Raw genomic sequence first — 13,477 nt, 5'->3', positions numbered from 1 at the left:
GTGGAAAAAACACATTCTCACTATTTTACTTTCCTCCTTCTCCCTTTTTGCAGTGAAAATAAGTAAAAGGAACGAGAGAAAATGGTATTTTCCCTCCCAAGCCTTTAAAAAAAAATTCATTTAAAAACATTTCAAATTAAGCCAAAAATTTTCATTTCTTTTGAATGTTTTAGTGAAGCTTACTTACTGCCTGACCAGCTTCAATATTTATATTATATTAGGGCTGTCAAGCGATTAAAAAAATTAATTGCATGATTAATCGCACTATTAATAATAGAATACCATTTATTTAAATATTTTGGATGTTTTCTACATTTTCAAATATATTGATTTTAATTACAACACAGAATACAAAGTGTACAGTGCTCACTTTATATTTATTTTTGATTACAAATATCTGCACTGTAAAAAACAAAATAAATAATATTTTTCAATTCACCTAATACAAGTACTGTAGTGAAATCTCTTTATCATGAAAGTTGAACTTTCAAATGTAGAATTATGTACAAAAATAACTGCATTCAAAAATAAAACAGTGTAAAACTTTAGAGCCTACAAGTTTACTCATTCCTACTTCTTGTTGAGCCAATCGCTCAGGTTAACAAGTTTGTTTACATTTGCAGGAGATAATGCTGCCCGCTTCTTGTTTACAATGTCACCTGAAAGTAAGAATAGGCATTTGCATTGCACTGCTGTAGCTGGCGTTGCAAGATATTTACATGATAAATGCGCTAAAGATTCATATGTCCCTTCATACTTCAATCAACATTCCAGAGGTCATGCGTCCATGCTGATGACGGGTTCTGCTCGATAATGATCCAAAGCAGTGTGGCCTGAAGGTTGGTTTTCTTTTTTGGTGACTCAGGTTCTGCAGTTTCTGCATCGGAGTGTTGCTCTTTTAAGACTTCTGAAAGCATGCTCCACACCTAGTCCCTTTCAGATTTTGGAAGGCACTTCAGATTGTTAAACCTAGGGTCGAGTGCTGTAGTTATCTTTAGAAATCTCACATTGGTACCTTCTTTGCATTTTGTCAAATCTGCAGTGAAAGTGTTTTTAAAACAACCAACATGTGCTGGGTCATCATCTGAGACTGCTAGAACATGAAATATATGGCAGAATGTGGGTAAAACTGGAGACATATAATTCTCCCCAAAGGAGTTGAGTCACAAATTAAATTAACACATTTTTTTAATGAGTGTCATCAGTACAGAAGTATGTCCTCTGTAACAGTGGCCAAAGCATGCAGGGATATACAAATGTTTAGCATATCTGGCTTGTAAATACCTTGCAATGCCAACTACATATTGCCATGTGAACGCCTGTTCTCACTTTCAGCAGCATTATCTCCCATAAAAGTAAACAAATTTGTTTGTCTGAGCAATTGGCTGAAAAAGAAGTAGGACCGAGTGGACTTGTAGCCTCTAAAGTTTTACATTATTTTGTTTTTGAGTGCAGATATTCAACAAAAAAATTGACATTTGTAAGTTGCACTTAGTACTTTTAAAATCATTTTTATAGTGCAAACATTTGTAATAAAAATAATAATATAAAGTGAGCACTGTACACTTTGTCTTCTGTGTTGAAATCAATATACAGTAAAAGCTCTTTTATCCAGCACTTCACCAATTGTAAAGCTCTATAAACTGGCATTTCTGATCTTCAGTGAAATTCCGGTTTATAGGCCAGTTGGTGTGGGTCCAGAGCAGGGACACGGGAGGGGGTGTGGAGTGTGTGCTCTGGGAGGGAATTTGCCTGTGGGAGGAGGCTCGGGGCAGCGGGTGTGGCGCAGGAGGGTATTCGGGGATCCGGAGGGCGCTCATACAGTCTGAGTGCAGTAGGGAACTCAAGACAGCAGGTTGGGACGCAGGAGTGGGTGCGGGCTGCCTCCGCCTGCAGGCACCGTCCCCATAGCCAGAGGGAGCTGCGGAGCTAATGCTTGGGGTAGGAAAGCGGCGACCTCTCCTGGCTGCTCTCAGGCAGAGGTGCGGCAGGCTGCCCCTGCCGTACCCCCAAGCATTAGCTCCGCAGCACCCATTGGCTGTGGGGACGGTGCCTGCAGGTGGAGGCAGCCCGCACCCACTCCCGCGCCCCAACCTGCTGTCTTGAGTTCCCTCCCGCACCCAAACTCCCTCCCTCTTAGTTAACTGGCATTTTTCAGTTACCGGCACCCCCCATTCCTCCAACATACTGAATAAAACAGCTCTCACTGTATCTGAAAATGTAGAAAACATCCAAAAAGTATTTATAATAAATTTCAATTGGTATTCTATTATTGTTTAACAGTGTGATTAAACTGTGATTAATTTTTTTGAGTTAATCGCGTGAGTTAAAACTGCGATTAATCGACAGCCCTATATTATATTTTTGCACAATTTTTTAGCATAAATCTGGGAACACAATATAGTAAAATTTCATTCTGTGGGCAAATTAGTGATAGAAAGGTGATGGAGGTATCATTTGATTCCTAAAAACCTACAGAATCACAGTTTCAATTGTGCCAACTTCTGTGACATGGTAAGGGGGCTTACTGCTCCCCTGGCACCCAGCTTCAGGTCCTCCGGTTGGTAGAAATTTTGATAATACAGTTGATAATACAGTGCTGTCAGAAACGCTTCCAGTTGGATATCATTCAAGAGCCCTTTCCCCCATCAACACAAAGGCACCAAACATGATAAACCTAGAACAATTATGTAAACATATATTTGAGAAAATGTTTAAAATCAACATTTTTAAAATTATACCTTAACAGAGGGATGCATTGCTTACATAAAAAAAGACATTGATCTTTTGTAATTCTAGTGAAGTTAGCCTTGACATGTAGGACTGAAAACATTTATTTATCAAAGTCACCATCAGTGTCATCTCCGTCTAGGGCACCATTGCTAGACATATTCTCACACTGATCCTTGTCTGAGCTGCACTTGCATATGTCTGTGCAAGGCAGGTTGCTGGCCAAACATTTGCAGGATGGTGAGCATCTGGTCTTTGCACACGAGCATTTGATTAGCTGAAGTACTGATCTGGGACCACATGGTAATTCACACATAACTGGTATGATCAGTTCATTCTCCAAGACCCAACCATGCCCAATAGGGGAGGGCAGTTTTGGATATGGTCGATCATCTTAGTGCCATTCCATTGCTTGATAATTTGCCCTCATGACACCAAGTATAAATAGTACCCCACATCAATGGCAATTTTTCTCAGTTTATCTGCTTCTTAGAAAACATCCATCAACGTAGTTCTGTAAGTGTCGTAATGTTAGTCTTCAAATGGTAAACTTGGTATATATTAATGCCTCCAGTTAATTTATGACATCATCAGTGACTGTCTCATGCATTCCGAGAACCTTCAGAGTGAGGAAAGAGGCTTTGGAAGCTGAATCTAATACCGTCCAGTAAGATAGTTTGATAATAAGATAACAGAAGGGAACTGGTGACCTTTTAGCAGCCCAATTTCCTTTTTGAAATTCCTCCCATGTCAGGGTCAAACTTTTCACACCTCTTATTTCAGCGAGGTAGCAGGCAATCATCCCAGAATAGCTGGTTAAATCTAAAGCAAAAATGAATTTTGCTATGTCTTCCAGTGTGAGATACAAATTCTAATTAGCAGATCGAATAAAGAGCAGCAAAGTCTCAAGCATCTTCATGCATTACTGCACTAGTCCAAAAGTTGTCTTTGTCACCAATTCAAACTCATTAAATTTCATGATCCATTCTGTGATATTGTAGCTCTCGATCATGGACAATAATGGTCACTGAATACGGAATGTACACTGGATGTGTGGAACTCGTCTTGCAAGTCCTGTACCCTTTGAGAAACAACTTAAAATACATCAGTATGCTTTTCAAAGATGACATCTAGTTAGCATTTTTGAAGGGCAACGAGTGTTTGGGTGTGTGATTCTACAGCATATCACAACTTTTTCCCTACAAAAATGTGGTTCACAATGCCAAGTGTTATGTTCAATCAGGTCCTCCGAGGTGATATTCTCCAAAGATTCAGCTACTAGCTGGTGTTCTTTGTCTCCCCATTGATGCCTAAAAATGATTGAGACCAAAGAAAAACAAGGATACTGTAATAAATTACTCTGGGATTGTAATTATGTTAAGTAATGTAAGTTATGTAACTATATGCATACCATTTGAAGATGGATTCCAGTTATTTCTAGATGGATGCTGACGTTTTAACCAGTGCCTCATTACAACTCCTTTGGCATAGTAAACAAAGTTCAATACCATTGAACTGCTTCTTTTTTGCTGAAGATGGGAAATCAATCTGAAGTACTTCTTCCATTTGTAGTAATCTGTAACATTAAAAAAATTAATCCAGGTATCATCTTCTGAACATTAAATGATAACATAGTACTTGTCAAGACTATGGGCGAAGGTAGGCAGGACTAGTGGCAGGAGCTTGAGATTCCGGAACTGAAGCCAGGGGTCAGAGCCAGTATCAGGGTCAAGAGTCAAACTGGAGTCAGAGTCAGGAGTTGAGCCAAGGGTCAGAGACAATCAGAAATCAGGCCAAAGGTCAATACCAGGTACTAGGGTCTCTGTTGCAGTTCCAGGGGTTAATCAGGAATCAGAATCCAAGTCAGAGCTGAGATAAATACGGAGAGTTCAGGAACAGAGAAGCAGGGTAGTCATGACACCTAGCTAAGGATCCACGTTGAACCTCTGTGGATTATGGGTCACAGGGAGTGGGCAGGTAACAGCTGCTGCTGGGTGGCAATGTGGGAATGGTGTAGCCCAAAGTTATTACCTCCACAACCCACTTGTCTGTTGCAACATACCATAAGACCTGCTGGAAATGGCAAAGGCAGTCTCCAAAAGTGGGGAAGTGGGCAAAGGGTTGCAGCTTACAAACTATAGGTGAGGGAGGAGTCAAACCCTTGACCAACTCATGAAAATTGCTGTTTCGATGATGACTGGGTACTCAGTGATGAAGGGTGAAATGCTCTTCTCCTTTGGAACCTTTGTCTTTTTCTAGCAGGTTTGGTGGTTTAGCGAAAACTGGAGAACTGAGCTGGGAGCAATCACTGGGCAGTTTAAGACCTGCTAAATCTTCTGTTGTTTCACCTTTGTGCAGCTTGTCTTCGTCCATCCTTCCACGAACACAAGTCGACGTCACACCATTCATTTTGTTGTGAGCACATTCGTTCCATTTCTGGCCCAAGACTTTTGTCATGGGATCAGCCCAGAGCGTTTTCGGTCTGCCCAAAGGTTGGTTGTAGTCTCTGAACATCCAGTCACTGATGAGGGTTGTCCACCTATTGTCTTGCCGGCAGACTACACGACCCGCCCATCTCCGCTTTGTGGGGGTGTATATACCCAGACACCTTAGCGTGGCCCTAGAGTCCTTCAGTATATGCAGGGACTTGTCTGTAGTTCCTGAGAAGAGTTTTTGACCATCAAACAGGAGGTTTTCACCAGTATTCTGAACCATTCTCAGAAACCCTGATGACTGGTGCCAAGATGTCCTGTGCATGACAATTGCTGTGGAGATAATCTGCAGCATCTAAGGACACTTGAAGAAAGGTTTTGGCTAATAAGTAAGGCTACGTTTTGGTCACAGCTATTTTAAATAAAAGTCATGGACAGGTCACAAGCAGTAAACAAAAATTCATGACCTGTGACCTGTACTATGTACCCTTGACTAAATCTTGGAGTGGCGGGGGGGCGCTGCCACGGGTGCTCATGGGGGGGGCAGCCCAGAGGGTGCCATGGGTACTTGGGGGCAGTCTGGGGGGCACCACGGGTGCTCAGTGGGGAGCAGCCTATGACCCCTGCTGGTGCGGGGGAGGGGGGTGAAGGGGGTGAGCGGCAGCATGGAGCCTGGGACGCCCGCTGTGGCTGGGGGAGGGGGTTCCAGGGATGACAGGCTCCCTACCCGGCTCCTCGGAAGCGGCAACATGTCCCTCCCTCCGCTCCTAACTCCGTGCGCTGCCCCTGCCCCAAGCCCTGGCTCCGCAGCCTCCATTAGCTGGGAACCAAGACCAATGGGAGCTGTGGGAGCGGTGCCTGTGGGCAGAGGCAGCATGCAGAGCTAGGAGCTGAGGGAGGGACATGTCACCGTTTCTGGGGAGCCCGCAAGGTAAGTGCTGCCCAGAGCCCTCATCCCCTCCCGCATCCCAACCCCCAGCCTTGAGCCCCCTCTCACACCCAAACTCCTGTTGCTGCAGAGGGGTAGAGGACAGCGGCCCGAGACTGCCCAGCAGTGGCTGGTGCAGCTGTCCAGGGGCTGCCCAAGCTGCCTTACTAATAAGTGACCCTCCTTAACGATGACCTGAAATGCTCCTGTAGAAGATATTCAATAAAGGATGCAAACTTCTTGTAATTTGTGTAATCATACTTGTTCATGATCACCTAATAGCTTGCAATCTAAAACTGGAGGGTCATGGATAAATACGCCTTTAGACCTGCTGTTGATGCCGCTCGTTTACAGCATCTATCTGCAGTGAACTAAACTAGCGGTGAGAAAACAAAAATTCTGAGTCCCTTGTAGGAACAGAGTATTTTTTATCCGCCAATTTACAAGTTGGTATGATGGTGGCAGGAGTTTGCTACACATTTTTTTCTGGATCCAGGAGCACTGCATTAATTGGTAGTACAACCTGGGTGGGTGTTGCTGACAGCAAAATGTCCAGGTGCTCATGTTGAGAGTCTTTACCCTCCTCAAGAGGTATGTGGAGGGCATTAGCCACCCTCTTCACAAGGTCCTAGAATTGACAAAAATTGTTGGCCATCAATGGTGCCTCATCTGGAGACGAAATAGGGGATTGAGGGGTAGCCTCCTTGTCCACCCTAACCTCCTATTCCTCTAAGGTCTCTTCATGGTGGTGGCTTGGTATAGGGGACTGCGTGGCCCTAATGTCCCTTTGAAATGGAGATGGAGATCTGGTAAATTTCCGCCGATACATCACCCAAGGATCCCAGTATAGCAACTGGGAAAGCCCATGCAGGAGAAGGGATATTACTCAGGGCTGATTCCACCATTCCTGATATGGATGAGGGTTTTTGTCAAAATATGGGGTCCTGGAATGATGTGGAGGTGAATTCTGCACTGAAAAGGAGGAGTCTGATTGAATGTTTCCTTCAGCATCCTCAATGTTATCCACTTGGAGGGCCCCAACAGAAAAGGGCAGAGAATTCTGCAGTATTGGGAAGCAATGGTAATCTGAAGACTGGGGTCACAGCACTGAGAGTTGTTCGGTCCCTATGAGCAGTGGGGACTCCTGCTTGTCTAACACTGACAAGTCCCTGCTGTAGCAGAATTTCTGAGGTACCAAGTGGGTCAGTACTAATACAGCACATAAAACTGTTGGTTTGGAGCTTGTAGGCACTGGTGCCAAAGGCTTCAATTTTGTTGATAATGATGGAACCGAGTGTGAAGGTACTGTTGGTAAGGCTGAGGTAGACAGTGCCATTCTGGAGGAATGCATGTCTTGTACCTCCCTGTCCTTCATGGTCAGTACTGGGGCCCTGCTGAAGCTTTGTTTCTCTGAAGTGCTCTGGGCTCTCCCTATTTCACTGGTTCTGGAGGAAGAGTTTGCCACCAAGTTGAAACCAAGTTGTACCAAGTTGAAAGGTCAAGGTTTCCAACACCATAGACCTAGTGGGAGATCAGGGCTTCTTGGGAGCTGACTCCTTGTGATGAGAGACAGAGCTCTTTTTTTTTGGAGTCTTCCCTGAGTCCTCTGAGTTCTTTCCCTTCCTAGGAGATACCTTAGCTGAAGATAAAGGAGCACTGGATCTGCTCAGACACATATGTTTGAGGGCGGTCTCCAGACCTGACTTGGAGGCGATCAATAGCTGCTTCAATTTGGTCTCCTGATTCTCCCATGTTCTAGATTTGAGAGCCAGGCAAAAATTACATCCCAAGCAATGCATGCACTTGGAGTGGCCATCACTGACCGGGACAGCCTCCCAACTAGAGAGGCAGCATTTGAAACCTGGTGAGCCAGGCATGGCAGATCAATTCCTCAGAAAAAAAGGGGGAGAGGACAAACTGATATCTTTCAAAGCTATCTAACTATTCCTATACTAATAACAACTAACACTAACTAAATAACAACAACTGTAAACACACTCAGGTACACATGACGTAGACATGCTAGAGCTCCATCTGAGTCCAAGGTAGTAGAGAAGGAACTGAAGGTGGTTCGCCCATGCAGCCCTATATACCCTCAGCCCATGCAGCGCTATATACGCCATAAGGTTGTACAGAGCACATGAGCAGGTTGCATGGATGCTACTAACGGAAAATCTCTAATCAATGGCTCAAGAGGCACATGTGCACCTGAAGCAGAGCACCCACAGGGACACTACTCAAAGAAGAATTTTAGAATGATCATGTGTAATCAAAACTTTTATTTTTGTTCTCTCTAAAAAGATGGCATCTTAGCAACTCCGTGATCTGGCACTCAATCACTGGTTTGTCATTGACTTGGAGAGAAGAATGTCACCTATTGAATCATCAGGACTGCAGCACCAAGGTTCCATTAGTCTATAATAAAGCACAGGACAAAGGGAGGTCATCCTTCTTTAAGAATCCTTCTACTGAATTAAATAGGACGCAGAGGTAATCAAAGTCTACAAATTCAACTCTAACTTCTTTGCAGATCATTTTTACTGTGTCTACTCTACCTTCCAACTTTTAGTCACTATGATGTTAGAACATCTTCACCAAATAAAAGAAAAAGGGTTTCATTGAGGTCTTTTACTCTAACTCCACATTTTATCTTGATTTTTCAATCTGCCCTGCCTTTGCTAAGCTTAGTTAGATCAAACAAACTATAACACATCATACTTAAAACACATTTCATTGACCCTCTCTCTCTTTTCAAATATCTTGTTTCTCCCTTATTTATACTACTAATTTTTTTCTCTTTTTGTTATTAAATTATGTATAAGGATTTTGAGGTATTGTTTGGATGAAAGATGCTATACAAAAAGATGTCATGTACAATAAATGCATGTTAAACCTAAGCTCATCTAAATCTTTTATCTGCAATCCAATAGGTATCCATTTTCACTAAAACTTGTTTGTGAGTTTACATTTTTTCTAATTAACCAAACACCAAAGTATTATTCCTAGTCTGCTGCCAATTCCACTAATTTCAGCAGGAAGCTGCAGCTGAAGAAAGAATGTCGGTTCTTTTCACTCACAGTAACGGTAGAGCCAAACTACTGATGTGACTTATTCAGACACCACTCATGAGACAATAACAGATGAGACCTGTTCTCAGACCCCTGAGTATCAGTAGCACTGATTTTCGAGAGTGTTTCTTGCCTGTTCTCACAGCTGAACTTGTAAACAATCTGAAGGCAAAAGCAGTAATCAGCAACAAAGAGGACAGTGAGATATTAAATTAATCTCAAACTGATATTCTAAACACCCTCACCATGCACAACGAATGCACAGTTGCTCCACAATATCATAATGCTCTGTAAAGGTACAAAAATATTCAGAATTAAAAACCTGGTAGTTGAGTTCCATTCAGCTAATACTTGGAACTTTATGTGCTGAATTGATAAGCAGCAATAATGTTTTCTTTTCTTATAATATTGTGTAACCATTTTTAGCTGGTTGCTTAGTTACATTAGGTAAAACCTTAACCAATATGCAACAAGCAATGTGAAAACTCTGAGGAACAAAACCTTACTGGTATGGGGGGAGTGATTATTACAAAGATATTAAAAATGAAAGATCTAGAACAGTGGCATTTCTGAAATAACTTGACAACCATTGAGCAATCAGCCTTTCCAGTCAGCCAAAGTGAAAAAACCCTATCTATATTTTAACTACACAGTAAAACTAGAAAAAACAGCCTGATTAAAAAGACTTTTCATTATAGATATTTATTGTATCGTATTGTTATACCAATTCAATCTTTGTAGCTGCTATTATACCAATTGTACTTAAACATAATTTGTGTTATCAACAGTACTTGCCTTATCACATCTTTTTCATGGTATATATTACATACCAGTAACTAATTTATTAAGGTGTTTTAATGTATTCATTCACTTGTATTTTTTTTAAACAAATACCATAATTCTCATTAAAATAAAGGAATACCAAGGAAAAGCTTTTAAAAATGTTGGGTTTATATCAATGAGCGATTTCCCAAAGCATAAAGTTATATATCAGTATCTGGTACAATCTATGAAAGACACAATCAAACAAGTTTTGAAAAAATTCCTACCCTCATCATAACAGAATATTATGAAATTAGGTCCTGATTCTGCAAATATGTGAGTTCTAGCAAATTCTGTGAGTCTACTCAAGTGTTTGCAGGATTGATTGTATAATAAGGAGAAAATATAGTCATAATCAAAATAAGTGTTTTTCTGAATGAATACATACAAGTTAAAAAAAATCACTATTGCTGGGGTAATAACTATAACCAGGCGTCTATGTTCCCTTCAAAAAGCTGGACCTAAATTCTTCTGGCACTCAAGTGAAGGACAAGATATTCTCTGTCAATTACAGATAAATTGAAATTTTGAGATTTTTTAAAAATTTAAATATGGACGTGAATTCCAGAAAAGGTACTATATCCATTGTGTTACTTATTTCAATATTACATTTATTTTACTCTTCCAACTTTCAATGTGCTGCAGATTTTTGTATTGACAACACAAGGGGAGGGACAGCTCAGTGGTTTGAGCATTGGCCTGCTAAACCCAAGGTTGTGAGGGGGTCATTCCAATCCTTGAGGGGGCCATTTAGGGATTTGAGCAATGGGGTTGGACTAGATGATCTCCTGAGGTCCCTTCCAACCCTGATATTCTATGATTCTATGAAGATTGCATTGTACAATTTTTCACAATGCTGGAGTTTTATAGCTGAAAAGGAAACAACTGGGGGTTGTGGCACCAGCAAGACAAAGGAAATGGTTTGGGATTGTGAAATAAGCACATTAATTGCACATTTCTGTTAAAAATGATTAGCAGCGAATTTAATGTTAACAAATTAGTGTCAAGTATCAGGGGGTAGCCATGTTAGTCTGTATCCATAAAAACAACAAGGAGTCTGGCGGCACCTTAAAGACTAACAGATTTATTTGAGCATAAGCTTTCGTTGGTAAAAACCTCACTTCTTCAGATGCATGGAGTGAAAGTTACAGATGCAGACATAAATGTACTGACACATGAAGAGAAGGGAGTTTCCTCACAAGTGGGGAACCAGTGTTGACAGAGCCAATTCGATCAGAGTGGATATAGTCCACTCCCAATAATAGCTGAGGAGGTGTCAATTCCAGGAGAGGCAAAGCTGCTTCTGTAATGAGCCAGCCACTCCCAGTCCCTATTCAAGCCCAAATTAATGGTGTTAAATTTGCAAATGAATTTTAGTTCTGCTGTTTCTCTTTGAAGTCTGTTTCTGAAGTTTTTTTGTTCAAGTATAGCTACTTTCAGACCAGTCCTTCCTTACAGACAGCCCCCCAACCTGAAGCAAATACTCACCAGCAACTATACACCACACCACAGAAACATTAACCCAGGAACCAATCCCTGTAGCAAACCTTGTTGCCTACTCTGTTCCCCTATCTACTCTAGTGACACCATCAGAGGACCCAACCACATCAGCCACACCATCAGAGACTCATTCACCTGCATGTCTACTTATGTTATATATGTCATCCTGTGCCAGCAATGCCCCTCTGCCATGTACATTGGCCAAACCGGACAGTCCCTATTTAAAAGAATAAATGGACACAAATCAGACATCAGGAATGGTAACACACAGAAGCCAGTGGGAGAGCACTTCAATCGTCCTGAACGTTCTATAACAGATTTGAAAGTAGCTATACTTGAACAAAAAAACTTCAGAAACAGACTTCAAAGAGAAACAGCAGAACTAAAATTCATTTGCAAATTTAACACCATTAATTTGGGCTTGAATAGGGACTGGGAGTGGCTGGCTCATTACAGAAGCAGCTTTGCCTCTTCTGGAATTGACACCTCCTCATCTATTGTTGGGAGTGGACTACATCCACCCTGATCGAATTGGCCCTGTCAACACTGGTTCTCCACTTGTGAGGTAACTCCCTTCTCTTCATGTGTCAGTACATTTATGCCTGCATCTGTAACTTTCACTCCATGCATCTGAAGTGAGGTTTTTACCCACGAAAGCTTATGCTCAAATAAATCTGTTAGTCTTTAAGGTGCCACTGGACTCCTTGTTGTTTTTATATTAACAAATTGTCATCTTTAGCTTCCAGAGTTAACACTGCACTGATTTGAATGAATAATTTTACCTTTTTCAGAGCTCTTTCAGATTTAACAGCACTGCATCAGTTTATACTCAGTTTACATTTGAAAGCTTTTATTTACAATTATAAGGGTGAGAGGGAGGGCCACAGGGAGCTGGCTGCAGCTTCTTGTTTCAGGACCCGTCGCCCTGGTTTAAGCTAGGGGACTGCACAGAGAAATCCTGAATTGACCTACGCCAGTGGAGCAGAGGGCACAGCTCTGATCTGCTTCATAAAACACCTCCCATCTAGGCTTTACCCACATGTTGTCCCTGACACACCCACTCCCAACTCTACACTGGGATAATCCTCCATTAGCCTTTTCTGACTACTTTCAGGCTACTTTGCTCTGTTTGTATTGTGCAAAATAACCTGAGCAGACTGGAGAATCCTGTCCAAAATATCTAATTTAAGATCAAATACGTAATTTACAGATTCGTTATTGCCTTGCCTTTTGCAGATCAATGATTTGAGGTACTTGTCTACTCAAGAACAGCTACGAAATTTAATGTTAGATTTTTTTAATACACCTAGTACAGAACTCACACTATAGCCAGCATGGATGCAGATACCATCATTTTAAAGTAATATAGGACCCAATCCTGCAAGGTATAGCCCACTTTCTCCTTCAGAATATCTACATTATTCTTCTTCAAGTACCTCTTTAAAACCCATCAAGTACCTCTTTAAAACCCATGTAGTCATGATGTCTACAAAATCTGCCATCTGACAATGGATAGGCAGGTGGCAAGCTGTGATTACATGCTACTGACTGGCTCTGCAATTTGTGCATATAGCAAGTCTACACTAAACCTTCTGATTATTACTATTACTTTGTCCTCCGTTCTCCATCCCTCAGCCCACTTGTTTGTCTCACAGACCTGTTAGGTCTTGTCTTTTAGAATGTAAGCTCTTCAGAGCATTGGACTGTTTAACATATGCTTGTACAGTGCCTACCACAATTTAGACTCAACATAGTCAAGGTTTGAAGGCACTATGGTAATACAGATATCTAATGATTGCAGCATATTGAACATTTCTCAGAGTAATTTAATAATTTAACTAAATAACAAGGCATTTTATTCTCTTACCATTTTTGATGTTGGGTATAACAAGTTGTGTAGGTGAGCTGCTGCTTCCAGCTGCTTCTTTCTTTTGGTTGATAGTGGAAATAAAATTGCTAAAAGTAGAAAATTGGCTTTTGGCTCCTCTTTCCAATCC

General features: G+C 41.5%; 1 protein-coding gene across 2 annotated transcripts in view; it reads right to left on the bottom strand.

Annotated features, from left to right (window-relative positions):
• Window positions 1-13,477, bottom strand: part of HECTD2 (HECT domain E3 ubiquitin protein ligase 2) — an 80,660-nt gene that overhangs the window by 53,737 nt on the left and 13,446 nt on the right. The window contains exons 2-3 of one of the 2 annotated variants that reach the window (XM_048858020.2): window positions 13,348-13,477; window positions 4,142-4,306 (exon numbers count right to left, since the gene is read on the bottom strand). In XM_048858020.2, the coding sequence (XP_048713977.2) occupies window positions 4,142-4,306; window positions 13,348-13,477 (295 nt within the window). The remainder of the gene's footprint in view (window positions 1-4,141; window positions 4,307-13,347) is intronic. The other variant, XM_048858022.2, reaches the window with a different exon arrangement.

The sequence above is a fragment of the Caretta caretta genome, chromosome 7 (genome assembly GCF_965140235.1).
Source record: "Caretta caretta isolate rCarCar2 chromosome 7, rCarCar1.hap1, whole genome shotgun sequence".
In the NCBI taxonomy this organism is placed as follows: Eukaryota; Metazoa; Chordata; order Testudines; family Cheloniidae; genus Caretta; species Caretta caretta.
The sequence above is the reverse complement of the archived record's forward strand: the minus strand, read 5'-3'. Positions and strand labels throughout refer to the sequence as shown.